The sequence below is a fragment of the Polypterus senegalus genome, chromosome 14, assembly GCF_016835505.1.
Source record: "Polypterus senegalus isolate Bchr_013 chromosome 14, ASM1683550v1, whole genome shotgun sequence".
In the NCBI taxonomy this organism is placed as follows: Eukaryota; Metazoa; Chordata; class Cladistia; order Polypteriformes; family Polypteridae; genus Polypterus; species Polypterus senegalus.
In genome coordinates this window covers 105848559-105867868 of record NC_053167.1, presented here as the reverse complement: position 1 = coordinate 105867868, position 19310 = coordinate 105848559, and the positions used below count along the sequence as shown (strand labels likewise).

The window sequence follows — 19310 nt, the reverse complement described above, 5'->3', positions numbered from 1 at the left end:
AATGTCTTCACACCTTAGATAATTCATATTTAAGGCAACCGGATACCCCAATTCCTTCTAAAGCAGAGTTTTTCTGCTGCAGGTTTTAATTACAATCAACCTCTTTATAAATTGTAACTGAACTATTTGCTTAGGTTGACGGTTTGTTTTCACAATTAACTTTTGGTGTGAATCTTAGCAAAGCCGGGTGTTAATGATGTGACAAACTAATCCACAAGGGCCTTATCCCTCTGGGGCAAACTCATTAGTATTATGCTATTATTTTTTTTTTTAGTAATTAATGACAAACAACGATGGTGTGTGCTGTGTGATTTATTAATTACAGCTATGTCTTTGTGTTGTAATTGAGAAGCCCTATTTTAAAAATTGTTTCGTCTGACAAGACATGACAAGCTCAAAAAGAGACGGAACATTTAATCTGTGAACCACAATTCTAGAAGAGACGTCAGATTTTCAAAATGCATTACAAAACTCAAAATGTACCACAATTCAAGGTTTCAAGTTAAAAAGTTGGTAAAAAGGAAACAGTGTGCCAAGTTAAATTGTTAGGTCATTTAAAGGCATAAATTAGGCTTAAAATAAAAAAGAAAGAATACCTGCTGACTGCCATGAACTAAGCTAGGCAGCTAAGTTCCAAAAGCTGTTTTAGAAATGGCTGAAACAGTTGAAACCTTAGAACTTCTTTCTCATGTGTCCTTGTGGCAATCCATAGCCATTCCAGCTCCCTATAGAACCCTAAACACTTCAAATCATTTTTGTTCAGGTTTAATATTGCCTGTTAAATCTGCACTGTCATCTCCATTTGCTTCTCTAGTGAGCAGGGTATACTGTACACTGTATAATGTATAAGGCAGGTACTGTACTTAAATACTCTGTGGCTTTGATGCCAGTTTCTGCTTCTGAAGATGACATTTCTCAATTGCCTTTTTCCAGTTTATTTCAAAGGACAGCTCTGATCCAAACTTTGCTTCCACTTTTTTTTTTTACATTCACAAATGTATTACAATATAAAACACATCAAAGGTAGAGTATTATTATAATATCAATCAGACCAGGAATTTGGTGAAGTATCAATCTTGTTCACAGCACTTGGTTCATATTTAGTTATCCCTCAGAAGATGATGTACACTGTATTTTGTAAAAAGCAGCACCTACATTACCCTTCATTTTCCTCTGTTGTTTGATGCTTCCTTGCATCTTCTGTAAGATGACCTGGTTATTTCTCATCCTAACATTCCGACACTATGCCTTGCTCTTACTCATTTCCTTTCAATTTTCACATTTTCTTTTTTGTCACTATATTTTTAACTTGGACTCTTTTCCTAATGTGCCAGTAAGTTGTTTCATTTGCCTCTTGATACTTTCATTTAGACATTTCACCTACTTCAACTAGCTTTGGCAAAAACACTCATTTGTCTCATTCCATTTTGTTATATGTCCCCACCATCTTATTGTGTCTCTACACATGTAATTACCTAAAGGATTCTGAGTATATATTTAGTCATAAATTTATTCCAAACAATAAAGAATTAAAGAGAGGAAAGGTTTATTCCAAACAATAAAGAATTAAAGAGAGGAAAGGGTCCCTTCTGTCTCTTTCAACCATCCAGGTTGTTACTCTACCTACCAAATAGGGAGACAGGCCTACCTGCCTACATCAAACATTTTTCGTCAAATCTCTCTCTGTCACGACCCTGTCCTGTTCATACTGGCCATGACCATTCACTTCCAAAGCTCCTCCCATCTCTGGACTCATTGAGCTGCTCGCCTATGGCTTTAAACCTTTTTGCTGAGGAGTGTCAAACTCGTCCCTTGAATTAAGAGTAGCTCTTCTTTTCCAGAGGCACACTCAGATTCAGGTTTCTCTAACAGGCCTTTGTCTTTAAAGTGGTTGAGTCTCCAAAGCTCTAATGTTGCCTTAATTTAAAAGTATGGTTCTACTCCTGAAATTATGGGATACATTCTGCCACTAGAAGCTGGGTGAAAGAGAGTTGGTATTTTAGCCAGTCTTTCCTGGACCTACCCAAAAATGACCAACATATCCATCCATCCATTATCCAACCCACTATATCCTAACTATAGGGTCACGGGGGTCTTCTGGAGCCAATCCTAGCCAACACAGGGAGCAAGGCAGGAAACAAACCCCAGGCTGGGCACCAACCCACCGCAGTGACCAACATATTCCTAGCCTTATTTCCATCTGTCTTTTCAGGGCTCAGTTAGAGCATTAGAATGACAGAATTTTTTTGATGGGAATAGGCCATTCTGCTAACAAACATAGCTCACCAATCCTGTCCAACTAATTCCTCCAAAATAACATAAAGTCAAATTTTAAATGTCCCTAAAGCTCCACTGTCTACGACACTACTTGGAATCTTATTCCATGTGTCTGTGGATCTCCATGTGAAGAAACATTTCCTAACATTTGTGCAAAATGTATCCTTAATAGCTTACCGTCAATGTCCCCATGTTTATTTTAAAGTAACAGTCTTGATACAATTTACCAATTCCTTTCATATTTTTAAACACTTCAAACCTTTCCCCCTCTCAAAAATCTTTGTTTTCTTAAACTGAAAAGGTTCAACACTTTTAATCTTTCCTCATTTTTAATCTTTCCTCATAACTCGTACCCTATAGTCGCTCCTCTCTGGAATTTTTCTATATCTACTATGCCTTTTACCTCTCTTTCTCAATGATTAGGGGGTCAGGGACTCATGATATCTGCTAAATCTCCAACTTGCTAACAGATTAGGGACACATCCTCTGGCTCTTCCTAGGATATTATGCTGTGTAGCTCTCATGCTGGTGTCTATCAAGATTTCACTTCCAGGGTAACCTGTCAGGTGTTGCTACTTTGTACAGACCCACACCTTCCATCACAGGGATGAAATGCTCTTTTACTGCCACACTGGTGCACACTCTCTTGTTGATGTTTTTTTGTTAATTTTTTGTGGGACTTTCTCCAGCGCTAGCTGGGCATTCCATCATGATTACCTTGAGCTTTTAACAAGAATGTGTTAAATGTGCCTTATGACATAGTATATTTGTTCCACACATTATGGAAGCAAATCATTCCTTTGTATGACTCTTTAATTAGCCTCATATCTTTTTGAACACAAGCATTGTATTGCCTTAAGATAACTCATTTTATTTGAAATATATGAATGTACTATATAAATGCTATCCTAATGTGTTTTATATGAATTCCTCAAAGGGTGAACAAGGACTTCCCGGATCCCCTGGACAGGATGGCCCTCCCGGACCAATTGTATGTTTTATATTTTCTTTTTTTGTATGAATAACTAATTTTAATCTAGTTTAATCTAATTTTAACAACAGGTTAATTTGAATGTTTTAAAGTAGAAACCAGTATCTGTCAACTTATTCTACAAATATAGTGTCATCATTAACAAGAATCGCACATATTCCCTAAATGTTTGACAGCAGACCAATTTCAAAAACCATAGCCAGTTTGAAGCCCAGTAAAACAGTAAGATGAGGAACTTTACTGGTAAATCTATTACATAGAAAAATGGCACTTTAATAAAACTTACCTGTGCCTCTTCAGAGGATATACAGTGATGAACAGTGATCTAGAATAGGATTTTATTTACGAACATGTTGGAGTGGGGCGACTGGATGCTGTCAAATTGGAAACTGATTACAACATCACTAAAAAATGAAACTTAAGACAAATAACCAGAACAATAAAATTATTATACTAATATACTTTCAAGAAGGATTAGAAGGCAAATGACTGGTACTCATGAAGAGATCTTTAGATGACTTTAATACACGGTTTATCGGTCATGAGAATTAATCATTAATTGTGACATCTGATTTACATCTTTTTTCCACCAACAGAAATGCTTCAGAATGTTTCAGTTTTTCTTTTTCTTTAAAATCTTTTATTCCTTGTTTTTCTAAATCATTCATATATAAAGAAACAACATTTTCTAAGTATACCTTTATGCAGTCAATACCTTAAGCTAAGCCTGACATCAGTTGAATTTATGCTCCTTGACATTTTATGATCAACAAACAGAATAAGAAGTACAGAAGACAAGAAAAATAAAGGGAAAAGACAGCAACAATAAGGGTTTATTCTGCTAATGAAATGTTAAAACTCCGAAGAAGCTTAATAAGCCTCTGTGCTCTAAAGCCAGATACGCAGGTTTAAATTTCTATAGAAATAAGTCCTTGTGGTTGTCTGTCTGTATACAGTGTATACACATATTCTGATCTATTAAAGAGACAGATCAGGGAAAATTGTTATATACCGGAAATCAATCTTTTATTTTTGGCTGCTCAGCCTTTCATATTTCCCAGGAGAAATACAGCTTTCAGTGGATGATCAACAAATCTAATCCAAAAGACAGAAATGCATGTGACTAGAAAGTTGACGGGTCCCATTGAGGAAGTGCACTGTAAACAGAGGCAGAAAAATACATTTTTTATAAGGTTCACAGTTATAAGGAGGACATACTGTTATTTTTCTATTGGGAGAAATTTGTGAGTGTTTGCCTAAATATGCAGCCTTTAAGCAGAAAAGGATGGTAAAAAAATGTTTTAACATCCCAGTAATAAAGCACAGTGTCATGGAGATGCATATTTAACCCAGGTCTGAGAGAAGAAACAAAAACAAAATTCTAAAGGAAAACAGTATTAGAAAGTGGGTGTCACAAAGCTCACCAAACTGCATGGTTTGGTTCTGTGTGTGATATATATGTCATTATGCACTTAGTCTACCAGTTGAAGGACATGACGCTGCATAAATAAATAGGAAAGGAAATTAAAGCTTATAATGAAAGAGAATCTTGTGTCACAGATGAGCACCTGAAAAGGGTGTTACTGAGTAGCCCATTCTGGCCTCTGCATAACAGACAATACAGATCTAAAGCTGCCACCCAGTTGTGTGCCCCATATTGTGAAATGGACTGTTATCACATGGAATAAAACTGTCAACCTGGAAATACTAGAAAGATGGAGTGATGATAGACATGCTTAGTCACCCTGATTGCCCTGTTGGTGCAGCACAACATCTGAGGGAAAATTGGCACTAGAGTGCTGTCCGTGCTTTTTTTTTTAAAACACAGGCTTTAGAGGCACATTAGCAGCTGTCATCACCCATACTACCAATATGACCACACCTGGTGTGAATTCTTTCTAAGCTGACTTGGTCTTGCAGGCTTTCTAACAAAAGACCTCTAGTGCATGCTACAGAGAGAGTCATGAAATAACACTTGATGATGGTGAGGCAGATTATCCCATCAGGACTAAATACATGTTTATTTCCAACATTTTGAGCTGTCATGGGAAATTTTAATTCAGTGTACTGTATGTTTATTGATAAGCAGGCTTCTCGTGATTTAAGCACTAGCCTTTGTGTATTTGATGATGCAGGTTGGCTCCACACTTCCTCGTAAATTCTAGGGAGCTTCTTGAATCCAAAATGACGATAGTCATAACCGAGATGAGCCACGCAAATGAGGACACACCTAATTAGCAAGGGTTAGGTTAAAAAATAGCAGTATTTTTATTAAATTCCAAATGAAAAAACATCATTCAAAATAGTGCCATTTAAAAATCTTCTTAAATAAATAAATAATCCAATAAAATAAATCGAAATAAAACTGGAACAAATCCCAGGAGGATAAAATATACCGAATGAATATGTTTAGATAAACGAAGCCAAAAACCATGGCAGGTAAAAACTCTTTAAAATGCATAAGCCAGCCCTGGTGCCTCCTTCTTAAAATTGAAGTCTCCTTACCCTCTGCGGATCCAACAGCCTGTGGAGTTGTCCCACTGACAGGCATGACCACCCATCTGAAACAGTCTCGGGTCCCTGCCAGACACCCAGCAGGGATCCCAATTGCTCCATTTATATCCTGATGCCTCTACCCAGACTTACGTGGGAACCCTCTATTAGGATCGGGTCACTCCAGCTCCCCATAAATGTACATTACAGCGAAGTCGACCCTCTTCAGGCCCCTTGTGCATCCATCCTATGCTTTCCTTGGGCTCTTACTCCTGGATGCCTGCCTCCAACTTCTGCCTGCTGGCTTACACTACCTGCCGCTTCCATCATTCCCTCTTTTATCCTCCGTCTTTCCTTATTGCTCCCATTTTTTATTTTTTGTATTTTATTGTCTAAATTAAAGTTGTTTAGCCTGAGCACCAGTTTAATAGGATTTTGTCCATACGGACGTCCAAAAGCACAATGGAGCTGCTGCAGTAGACTATGTGTTCAGTTCTCTGGTTAGACCCACAAAGCTTTTCAAACAATAAGCCAACTTTCTTTTAAATAACACTATCCTGGGACAAGCTGTACACTGCATTTGACTCTTATTGGAATGCTAAAAGTGTCAGAGATGTATTGCAGAGTACACACTGTTAAAAAAATTAAACCTGACCCCCTTTAAGCACTTCAGGTCTTATGTTGTACTTGTGCTCACTGAATAGGAATATAGTTGACCTACAGATTATTGTCAGGTCAGTAGTGATATCATAAGTAAAAACAGAAATCATTTCAATTGTGCTGTTTTTCCCATGTTATGATTATCTTTTTCATTAATTTTTCTTGTTGATTTAGGGCCCACCTGGCCTGCCTGGTTTGAAAGGTGACCCTGGAGCTAAAGGTGAAAAGGTAATTTTGTTTTAGAATATTTACAAACTCTCTTTGTGACCCTATGTACTTAACAAATTACCATAATATATGTGTTATAAGGAGCAGAGCTTTCCTTTACTATTCCAATATCACTAATGATGCTTGACTCATACAACTCAACAAAACATATAATTTTTTTCTATTTTTTAAAAAATTACTTCTGTACATTCCTATATAAGTAGTTTTGACAAAAATAGCTACTTCTATAAAAATAAAAACTATTAACCTTTAAGAGTGGACATCAAGCAAGACTAATTTTGTGCAGCATTTTGTGTTACGGCCTATGTAACTATCTCTCTTAATTAAAAAATTCCATGCTCTGATCATTTGCTTAAATACAACATTGGTCTGTTTTTATAACCAAAACTTGTACAGAGAAAATAAAAAAATACATAATATGGCACTCACACAATACTGTGAAATATAAAATATCTTTTATAATACCCAATGTTATTATTAATTGTTCAATTTATCTGTTCCTAAGTTGTGTTTAATTTTACTAATATTATATAGTACGTGAACAATTTTGTAGAGTGGTGTGTAGTAGTGGTTTTGCATGGCAAAGGTGCTAACATCACCACGAAAGTTCTGCTCGCAGCGTTCACAGGTGGTATTTGTACAGCCAAGACTAGGAGCTCTCCTGTTAGCATTATCTGTAAGAAGAGGGCCTCTGAGCCAGACAGTATGTGTTTGCAGCTTCTTCTTCAATATCTTATGTGGTTTTCTTCAAAGACTAAGAACACTTTCTTTACAAGTACTAATAATGCTTGAATGATTTCTAGGTAACAGATTTGGATATAGGAATTGTACACTTCATTTATACCAGCTTTACTTTCAGCTTTCTTCAGCATTAACATAAAAATTTCATTGCAGCCATTATTGTTTAAACATATATTATTATTTCCTTCTTTTATGTTTCTGGGGAGAGTATACATTCTGTATGTTGATATAGACATTAACAGGAAAAAAAGACATCTGAACTTATTCTTGTTTTTCGCTTTATAATGATGAAAAATAGTCTGCCAAGGGTGTATTTTTACAGTAATGCACTTCAGTAGCAACTAGCTCTTCCACACTCTGTTGCCTTTCCAAAACTGAAACAGCCCTACGAGCTGAAGCTGAAGATTTACCATAAAAATGCTGGCTCTCTTTAGGTTAAGGCTACATTTCTCAGTCTGGCATTTAAAGCTGCTTTTTTTTCTTCTTCTGCTCTTTGCTATCAGTCTTGTGCCCACAACCTGCTCTGTTTTCATTTCACACACTGCTGCACTAAGACCACATAAGCTGCCTTAAAGATGAGATCTGATTAATGGAAGGCCCTAAAACAAGTTTCTATACACTGTTTTGCTGGTGCCTTAAACTTAAACATTAGCTATAGTTTCATATTTAGTCTCTGGAATATTTTCCCCAATTATTGACAAGTGATGATTACTTTAGTACTGTCAAAATATAGAAATGAAAAAGTAATTGCACCATTCATAGCTTCTTTAAAGCACTTTGGAAGACAGCTAATGTGAACTTTTTGGGATGCCAGTTATCATAAAAAGCTGAGCACATAAAATAATACATAAACCTATTAATAACATATTCTTATATTACTAGCAACATGTCAAGTAGAGGAGTCCTAAGAAAACTGCAGAGTCTAAAAATGAAAATTGCTTAAAAGCATTTAATCACCTACAACAGACAGCATAGAAGTGCAGATTTTTGCTTTTCTATGTTAATAAATGCACTTAAATAATTCTTAAGGAAGATATAGATGGTATGTTCACTCCCAATATACAGTACTCTGATGAACTGTGCTAAAGTTTAGTTTTTAAAAAAGGCAGAGATTTAAATTTTTAAAACACTATATCTTACACTCCTTCTGATGAAGTTGTATTCTGTGGTACAAATATAAAACATCTCACATCACAGTACAACTTAAGCAATCAATCTCATCTCACAGAGAACTGATGAGTGTTAGTATAAGTTACCTGAAATGTCAAATTATGGAGACACCAACAATCAAAGGTTGGACTACTGCACGACAGGATATAGAAAATGTTAAGTCAATAAATTAATAATACTAATTCCTTAATAAATAAGTGATAATTATGATAATAGGAATTAGAATAGCATCACCCACGTAGTAGCAACATTTACATAAACCAATAGGATGATGATTCATCATATTACTAATTCCAGTATACAGGGTGTCCAGATCTAATTAGGGAATTATGAAAAGGTGAACACATTGCACCCATTGTTCGAATGACAACCATCTCCCCGCCATTTTGGAATACAGGGCTGGTGCTGCCATCTATCGGCAACAAAAATAATTTTTTGTGAATTCTCTATGTAATAAACTTAAGTTATATTGTAATGAAAATTGTATAATTAGATCTGGACCACCCTATACAATTAAATAATGCTAGTGACAAAGTTTTAGCCTTACACAATGCTGTGGTTACTAAACATAAAATAGGGTTGGTACAAATAACATATTCCTCGCCCCATGGTGAAGTATGCTAATATTCCCATGACCACCAGTAAGTTATAAGTATACAGATTACAAGGGGCATTGGCACCAAATCCATCCAATAGACCCATGGCTGTAATGAACGGTCATTTTGGAAGTCCATTGTATCAGAAATCAATCAAAGCAAACATCTCTCCTGCAGAGAGTGGTAAAAACTGTTGAGAAGATCACCAGGACCCCACTGCCCTCTCTGCAGAGCATCTACAACTGCAGAGTCCACAGGAGAACAGCATCAATCCTCAGGGACCCTAACCCCCAACACAAACTGTTCACACTTCTACCCTCAGGCAGGAGGTATAGAAGTATGAAATGCAGGACTTCCAGGCTAAAGAACTCTTTCTTTCCAAAGGCCACTAGACTCCTAAAAAACTGACTTGAGTTTATAACCATGGTTCACCTATCTACCTCACACAACTGTATTTGACTTGTTCATCACACACCTACCTGCACATTACACTTTATACTTCTATTCTGTTTTTATACTTTATGCTGCCTCTGTTACTTATTATCTATCTGCTACTTATTATTTAAGTTTATCTTTATAAACGTTGGTTTTGTCATTTGGTGTGGACAGCAAAGAAAGAATTTCATGGTACAGGGAAATGTGTTTCCTTACTGTGCACATGACAATAAACTTTGAACTTCGATCATTTATTTGTAAAGGTGATTACATATAATGTCCACCAAATAGCATATTCATGTCTCTAATCAGAGTCTTCTCAGGACAGTTTTCCTATTCAATACCATGAACATTCACACTCAAATATTACAGCATTAAAGAAATGTGATGCTATTAAACATCTCTCTGCAGAAACAGAAGAGGCCTAATAGTGATGTCTCTATATGTGCTGTGTCGTGTACATTTTTTCATTGTTTTTTTTTTTCTGATTTATTTTTCCAGGGTCATCCTGGTCTTATTGGCCTCATCGGACCACCTGGTGAACAAGGAGAGAAGGGTGACCGAGGCTTGCCTGGACCTCAAGGCTCATCTGGTGGAAAGGGTGATGTTGTAAGTTATTTAATGTATATATTTGCATTTGTTTTCACAAACCCAAGAGCAAAAATGAATCAATGTATGTATGGATGGGTGGAATGTGGTAGTTCTGCTTATGATATTTTAATATTTTCAGAAATGCAGCATATAAAAATCATGAAAATGAAGCCAATAACAAATTATACTGAAAGAATGTGATCTGATACCCGACAGTAAGTACTAAAACAGCCGAGACCACAGAAGTCAAATGTGCCTGAGATCTTTTTCTTTAGGTAGACTATACACCCCATGTACACACATGGTATTTTATTTAGCAGAGGCCATACTGAAATAAATGCTTTAACCTAAATTATAAGGATTTTCTATATACTGTTTTCTATCAATATGATATACTGAAGTCATTCTTACCAAATAAAATAAACATCCATTAGTTTATACAGTCATTCATTTTCCAGACTACTGTTTGTATGGAAAGAAATTATCACAGAGTAGATCTTATTTTCTTTTCAGCAACAACTCATGACATTTCCTACTGAAATGGACCTCCTGGGCCAAATTCCTATGAATGTATAATTTTATCAATTTTATCCCACAGCTTGACCTGGAACATCTCTAGCAGATACCCAAAACCTTTTTCCTCTCAGAACTCTGAGTTCTTTTCAGTTTGTTTAGCTCATCACACAATATTGTGTCAGGATCCAGCAACCGATTTTTTGTGCCTTTGTATGTCTTTATATTCTGATGGGAACTGCTCTATGTGTCACCGTAATCAAGAACAAACAGCACACAAGTTCACAACTTTGTCTAATAAGATGTTTTTATATAAACAATGCACTGTGTGAAAATCAGAAAGTGGAAGCAAACATATTAAATTAACAGAACCAATCAAGCCTCACTGGGCCTGGCTCTAAGGATTAGGTTCTTGCCTGGAAAATGGGGTAGCAGGACCACTTATCCATAGCCCAAAACACAGCACCTCAGGTATCACTAAATACTCTCAAAGCCAAACAACCTTCTGCTGCAACCCAAGTCTTAACTTCTAGCTCAAATGGCAGCTCTTGGAGAGAGGCCTTTAAATCTTACATTACTTCCAGAATTAGAAAGATTTCTGGATTAAGGAATACCCTGTGAAAGTTCTAGAGCCTTCCCCAGCAGAACTCCCTCTGCACATTTTATTCTGTTTATGCCTTTCTTCCTAAGCCTAAATTTATAATTAAAGCTGCACAACACCTACCCATCATTCGTATACTCTCAGTTAGTCTACTGGAATCTTCCTGGTCTTCTGCCTGTCCCCATCACCTCTTTCTCACTTTAGTGCCTATTGACTAAGTACTTCAGAAGCAGAATGAAAGTAAATATGTCGTGCCACCTCCTGGTTTTCCTTACTGGTTCTTGTAAACATTCTCTAGTTACCAGTTCAGATTCCTGTTTTGAAGTATGATCGCTGCTGAATCTGACCTGTGTTATGTTATATTCAGACTGTGCATCATCTACCCTTCAGTGTTTCCTTTCCAGGATTGTAGCCTGTTACTATACCGTATATCCATCCATCCATTTACTAACTTTGTTGAATTTAATTTTAGGGTCACAATGATCCTATTCCAATACTATTTGATATGTTAGACTTTTCTTAAATGCACAACTTAATCACACCTAAAAAACAATGTTTTAGTTAAAGCATGATAAATAATAATAATAATACCAGTTGTATTAAAGTTATCTTTTTTATGTTGTTGACATTGTGATAGTTGCATTAAAAAGATGCAAATTTTAAATGTATCTATTTCTTTAGGGTATTGCTGGCCCTGCTGGTCCAATTGGTCCTCCTGGTCCACCCGGTCTACCTGTAAGTATTCAGATGTCTCTCTAAACCACAGATTCAAAATAAATTGAATGGTTTTATTGAATTTGATTTCTTTTGATTGCTTTGTGCAGGGTCCCCAAGGTCCAAAAGGTTCCAAAGGATCATTGGTAAGCTACAATTTCCTACTTCAGCTAGAAGAAGACTGCAAGTTAACTGATATTTTGTAACACATTTAGAATATGGTCGAGTCACTGAATTTGCTCTTGTATCATCACAGGGTGCTGTCGGTCAAAAGGGTGACACAGGTGTGGCCGGTCCTCCTGGACCTCCAGTAAGTACAAGAGTGATAATGTAATAAAACATTTTAGAAAAAAAGATTATGAAGGAATACTAAAAAGGTTTTTTCCTATACTTTTTTTTTTTTGCTGTAGGGTCCACCTGGTGAAGTCATTCAGCCACTGCCTATTCAGTCTCCTAAGAAGACAAGACGGTCCCCTGAAGACACCCAGGCTGATGAAGCTGGAAATGTCCTGGATTATTCGGATGGAATGGAAGAGATCTTTGGATCACTTAACAACCTCAAGCAAGACATTGAGCGCATGAAATATCCAATGGGAACACAGAACAACCCAGCAAGAACCTGCAAGGACCTGCAGCTTTGCCATCCAGATTTCCCAGATGGTAAGCAGTGTATTATTTGAATGTATTTATTTATTTATGTATTATTTGTATTATCTGAATGTAGTATTTGAGAGGAATAATTTGTATTCTGGAGAGATGGTAATTATGAGATGAGTTCTTTTCACAAGGTTTGAAGAGTAAATTATTTTAAGCTATTCCTAGGTGTTGTTGTATATATCAAATATTTAGCATCTAATTAAATGCCTTTAGCAGTCACAGAGCAAGACAAAGCACATTCAATTTAAATATTTCACTGAAACATTATGATAAGACCAACACAGTCGATTTACCTCATGTTTACTAATTAAGATTTATCACATTGCCAGTAGAATAAAGCATCAGCAAGCAGAGTAAATGTTTCAATGCATACAATGTAAATAGGTTTACCTTGAGATAAACTGAAAATATGGCTTTGCTACCAAAAATATCTTTGGAGTGAAGGGAATATTTATATGTGAAGATTCTTTACTTTTATTTTTGAAGTGATAAAAGTGTGGTTTATTCTGCTTCATAAACTTCTTGCTTACTCAGAGAAGCATAGGTAAACGTATGAAGCTTTTTTACTTTTTGAAAGATTCGAGACTTGCTTCAAATGGAGTGTGAAAATATAGAGATAAATATAAAAACATTCTACTTTTCCTTGCAGCCAAAGTTTATCTTTCTGTTTATTTAATATACTTTAAAACTGATCTATCTAATATAGTTCCTTTCCAATTTATCTATCAAATATAGTAGCTTTGATTTGGATCTGTCATTGTATATATTGACTATATATTGCCATTTTCCAATTATTTATTTGTCACATAGTGCAATTTCTTTCTTTCTTTCTACTATAGTGCCTTTCATTACTGTCTGTTTGACTGTCTGCTTTTCTGAGTAGCTACTCGTCTCTACCTGTCTGTTCATAGATACCATTATTCATACATGAATGACATTTTCCCTGTCTATTCAGTCTTACTTTACATAAACGTGGCTCATTTGTGGGATCATTTTTTATCAACTGCAGATTTAAGTAAATCAAGGAACACTGTGTTTTAACCAAACGACCATTTACAGAATCCATTCAATACAATGTTAGGGACATGGGCACCTATAGCCTATCCTGGCAGTAAAGGGTATAAAATAGGAATCTCTCTCAGCAACAACTCTTTCACAGGGGAAACACTCCCATCCAGTCAGTGACTTTTGTAAATCCCACACTTTTGTGTATCCAGACCCATGCTGTTGTCATGACCCAACTTTTCAGATCTGCCTCCCAGTTTTTAAAATGTGTGCTGTGGCATAATGAGAGCAGCAACAAGCCATGGAATTAAATAGCGGGTTTAATTAACAGCAAGACTTCTGATAAGAAAGTGATTGGAGTGAAATTGGTTAGAGTTTGAAGCCCCAGTTTAGCTGGTCATCTGTTAACTCGTTTCACATCTCATTCCTGCTTGGCTGTCATTTAATGAAGAAAGAAATCAATTCAGAGGGCTGAACTCTTCTAACAGGGCTATTAAATTGATTGGGAAAAAGTTAATTAGCAGTGAAAACTGGTCACTGATTAGGAAAAGGGTTAGAATGAAAACCTGTAGCCACTGCGGCACTCCAGGCCAGGAGTTCGCCACCCCTGACTTATTATTATCCAAAATCATTTTGGAGAGCAGGAGTTGGATCTTAATCAATTTTATTTTTATGTTCAGCTCTTTATCTCCTACAATAAATCATCCTAAACTTTGAATGCATCTTTCCATCAATCAATTTTCTAGACCTGCTTCATTTTGTTGTAGCATTTCGGGATATCAATCATAGCAACATTGAGAGCAAAGCAGGAACTCACCTGTTAATCCTCTGCAGTCCATGCTTGCATTCACTAGTTCGCCTAAGCTGCCTCTCTTTGAAGTGATATATCCATGGAAGGCGAGAATTAATACAAGGTAAACATCCTACTGCATAAGCATGCTGTTTTATGTACTACAAATAAAGAATATGTGGATGCTGAAGTCGAAAAACGATGGGAGACAAAAACACCAATTTAAAATAAAAAGCAATTTCTTTATTCTTGGTGAGTTTAAAGAGACTGCAGACCCCCAGCTCAGTGCCACTGCCTGGTCAGATCAGAGAGCCTCCTGATAGAAAAATTCCTTTCTTTTTATCATCTAGCTTATTCATTAGCCAAAAAGAAAAACACATGACAGTTCATTTTAAGGTCATACATAAATTTCTGTAAATTACGGTTACATCCTGATTATTACATGTAAAACTGCACAGAATTTCTTATCCAAATAAAGAGCTATTAGGGCGCTCACATGCCTAAGAAATACGCTCTTATCAGCACACACACACAAGACCAGTTTAAAGCAGTTTCTTATAGTACATTAGTTATAAAGAAATTGCATTCTTATAGTTTTACTATCTTCATTAGATTTTGTTTGGTTAGATTAATAAATCCTTATTTATTAATCCATAAGGGACATGTTTCTTATGGTTTTAAGCAAGAATTCAGAAACTATCACATTGATTTATAATATCACAGGGTGTTCTGCTAGTATCGAGAGATCAGCATTTTCTCATAAAAGAATGCAAGTTATCTAATAATTCTGTGCACAAGCTTAATTCTTTTCTACTTAAACGAAGAACAAATCATATAGAAGTATTAAATCATATAGCTCTCTGCAGAATGATTACTACAAAATACAGTCATTGGTATTGTGAGGTAAATACTTATAATCATTACACTTAATAATGGGTTTTTTTCTTTCTCAAATATCATGTTGTTTATTAAAATACATTTTATGTTGTGTCTCCTTCATGTGCCAGGATATATTTTATTACCGATAATTTAATTTTATGACGATGTCAATGTCTTGTAAAAGCTTTCTTTATAGAAAACAATAGTAGTAGTTGCAGATGGTGATGGAATTAAAGACAATCAGTGAATCGGAATACAAAAGAAAAATGGCAGACAGTGAAGAGAAAAAAAGAAAATCTCAGTCTGTTTATCTCTCTGTCTCCACCACCAGAAATAAGAAAATAGAAATTATGAACAATTCAGTTTTTAAAGGATATTCTTATGATTCCAATTAATATAAGCTACATTTGCAATATGCTAAAATGAAATGGTTTAATAAAGTCTTCTATGAGAAACAGTGTGCTTTGCATTAACTTGGTGGCACTTTAGAATAAAGGCTACAGAGACTCAGCATTGAAATGAGTAGCAGAAGTCCATTTACGAGCATACCGTGACATCACATGACATCACATATAGCGGACTTCTGATCTCGTCATCTAACAGGGGGAGCATGCATCATAGTAAAGCTAACTGAAATGGTAATGTCAATATGAAAAACAAAAAGGAATCATGAAAGATTGAAACTTAGTAGGAAACATAATTAACAAGGCTAATACTAAGTTACAACAGTAAAAAAAGGATGCAGAGAAAAAATATACGAGTATAAAAAATTTTTTAAAATACTCAGAAGATACCAATGTAAACGCAAAAACTATTTCAGTGGCCTTATTAAAGAGCCTGCAAGGACTTGCTTCACTAACCTGACAAGACAAAGTCAATGTAATCACATGCTAGTGATCAAAGCAATGTAGGCAATGCAGAAAAATAGAAGTAAAAAAAACATATGAAATACAAAAAGACACAGGGGCACAAACATCAAAAAGAGCATTACTCAAAAAGCAATATCAAGTTATACAAAAATAATATGGGAAAAAATCTCATAGAAAGCATAAGGCTCACTGAAGTCGATCAATAAAGTAATTTTTTTTTTTTTTTGAGTTTCACACATTTGTATTGCCTTTCCACTAAATATGTATCTCATCGCCTTGTAATACAACAGTTGTCACAATGACATTAAAATGATGCAGTTAACTTGGAATGATGCAAATCAGATAAAATAGAAGGAAAAGTATAAAATAAATAATGTAAAATATCTTTTAAAAAGTGGCAGAAGTAGATGCTGGCTCCCTGGGACCCTGTAATTAGATTAAGTGAAAGTGTTAATGGATGGACAAATGTTAATTCTTTCTGGCATACTGTCCCAGTTTAGTTCCTTAATCTCACATACCTAGGATATGCTTCTGTTCTGAGCAACTCTGCAGTGAAAAAGACACTTGACCCAATAGATGAACGGAATAACGTTGACCATATTTTTTTCTTTTTATTGATTTTTTTAGGTGAATACTGGATTGATCCTAACCAGGGTTGCTCAGGAGACTCTTTCAAAGTGTACTGTAACTTCACAGCTGGTGGTGAGACATGCATCTACCCAGATAAGAAGTCAGAGGGGGTAAGTACAAAACAGAATATCACCATGACTACTTCAGGATCACTTCTTTTAAAAGACCTTGCTAACCTCATGGGGAGTGGAAATACAAGTTATTTCAAGAAAAGCTTCCTTAACCCAGGAAGCTCCTAAAATAGTATTCAACATGCAAGTGTGACACAATAAAATGATGCAACACTTCCACCTCTTGAGATAATACTTGAGCTTCAGCAAACCTTCTTTAGCTTACGCGATACGGTCAATCTGTGTTCATTCTAAGGTGGGGTTATGAAGTCAAGAGTTAGAATGTGATCCCAGATGAGGTGGTAGTAGTAATAAGCAGCAGAAGCAGACCTAGTATTGTCCTGTGTACAGAACAGAGTTGAATTCTTACTTGCATGTCCAGCTAATATGCAACACAACACCACTTTGGTGACAAAGTAAACAAGAGTGTTTTAAAATACAGGACTTCATTTTAATTAATAGAAAACACAAATCATCTTACCTAATGTACTCTTTACTCCTGTTTCCAAGACAAAACTTGCACATTCTAACAATACAAAACATTCATTAATTCTTTCAAATGATAAACTACGGTATGTGCTTAAAGCATGCATGATGCCAGAGGAATTCCCTTTGATAAAGGTCACAAATTTAAAATTGAGGAGGGTGAATCAGTGTAACAAGCCTAATAAGGTGCACTGATTATGTTGTTCTTGCTTTGTGTCCGCAGTGGCAGAGTGATTGCAAAGGCCAGGATCATTTGGTAACTTTCAAGAAAATTAAAAAAAACAAAACAATACTGCACGTACTGTGCACAGTGTTTCAAGTGATTGTTTAATGCAGAAACAAAATTTCAGCCATAGAGATACCAATGCTCAAGTGTGAAGTGGAAGAAAGCCCAAAGCTAAGGATTCCTTTTAATGCATGTCTCGCGTGCAAAGGTGATAAATAAAAGCTACAGCCTGATGACTGGAAATGTTTGCGGAGGGCTGGTGTCCTGCCCAGGGTTTGTTTCCTGCCTTGCACCCTATGTTGGCTTTGATTGGCTCCAGCAGACCCCCGTGACCCTGTAGTTAGGATATAGCGGGTTGGATAATGGATGGATGGATGATTGGAAATGTGCAAACTGTGTTCTAAGTAAAAAAAAAAATCACGTGAAATGATTTAAAAGGATTAATTTAAAAGGTTAGTGTTCCTCATGCCTGTGTGACTGTGGATTGCCCTGTTGTAGTGCATAAAAGGACCGTGTGCAGGCTGTGGGCAACCTTCCTGCAATAATGATTAATGAATTTAAGTACCAAGGAAATAAATAAGTAAATAAATAGTAATTGTGAAGCATACACCTGTCAGTTAACTCTTGAACATGGTTAATCAATATAATTCAGTTTCATTTCAAAGGGTGCTGAAGCCTTTCCCAAGGCAGAAACCAGGCCTGGATGGCATACCAGTAAACTTGATTGAGGAAATTAATATGCTCACTTGACCCACCTAATTAATTTTAGGGTAATGGAGGATGCAACCTGTGTCAGGATTCATTGGGCCCAAAGTATTAACCAGGCTTGGACAAAATACTGATTGTTATGCTGTTCTCTTTATCCAGGGTAGTCCGTTGGTCCACAGCATAGGCAACACCCACCTACTTTTTTACAACTCCAGTTGACTCCACTGCATTACCTACTTGCAGGAGGGAAAGTCGTCACCCGCAGGGGTGGTGAAATTAAAAAAAAATATAGCAGGGTTGATATTGAAAGTCTCAGAAGCTGTTGCCAAAACAAAAATGCAAAACCGTAGACATAGCCAAAAGGTGAGCATCCAACGTCTGCTACAAAGGATATGCCATCAATAAAGTGTAAATGCAAAAGTGGAACCCAATGAAAAGGTGAACCCCAAAAAATTTCAAAAAATATAGGATGTGCTGTCACCAAAAGTAGATGTAAAACTATCAAGAGCAGAACTGCAATGAGTGGCGAATTGAATCCTTAATCCTATGAAGCCGTAGCCACAACCCAAGTGTAAAATTGTGATTAATGCCAAAACAAGAATTAATGGCAGAAGCTGAACACCAGATGGCATACTGCTCACAGAAAAATCACAAGGTGTGACGCCACCAAACTCTCAACCCATGACGAAGTGAGAATTGTAGTGAATTACAAATCAAAAGGCATTCACCCTGAGGCCTCACCCTGAAATTCTTTGACTGCTGGATTCAGAATCTCAGATACTCCACCAATGCAGCATGGAGTTATAAAGTGAAGAATCCATGATGTGCCTCTTGGTGCTGTCTAGGAGACAACCCCTAGTAGCAGTCAATGTTAGGGAATGTTACACCACTCTCTCACTAGCTGTTACCAGCAACAGGAGCACATCTCTGACAGTAGGAG

The 19310-nt window shown here is 36.3% G+C and overlaps 1 protein-coding gene across 3 annotated transcripts in view; it reads left to right on the top strand.

Annotated features, from left to right (window-relative positions):
* Positions 1–19310, top strand: part of LOC120515258 (collagen alpha-1(XI) chain-like) — a 286385-nt gene that overhangs the window by 257708 nt on the left and 9367 nt on the right. For all 3 annotated transcript variants that reach the window (XM_039736095.1, XM_039736093.1, XM_039736094.1), the window contains 8 exons: positions 3215–3268; positions 6596–6649; positions 10093–10200; positions 11978–12031; positions 12121–12156; positions 12267–12320; positions 12421–12670; positions 16838–16950. In XM_039736095.1, the coding sequence (XP_039592029.1) occupies positions 3215–3268; positions 6596–6649; positions 10093–10200; positions 11978–12031; positions 12121–12156; positions 12267–12320; positions 12421–12670; positions 16838–16950 (723 nt within the window). The remainder of the gene's footprint in view (positions 1–3214; positions 3269–6595; positions 6650–10092; positions 10201–11977; positions 12032–12120; positions 12157–12266; positions 12321–12420; positions 12671–16837; positions 16951–19310) is intronic.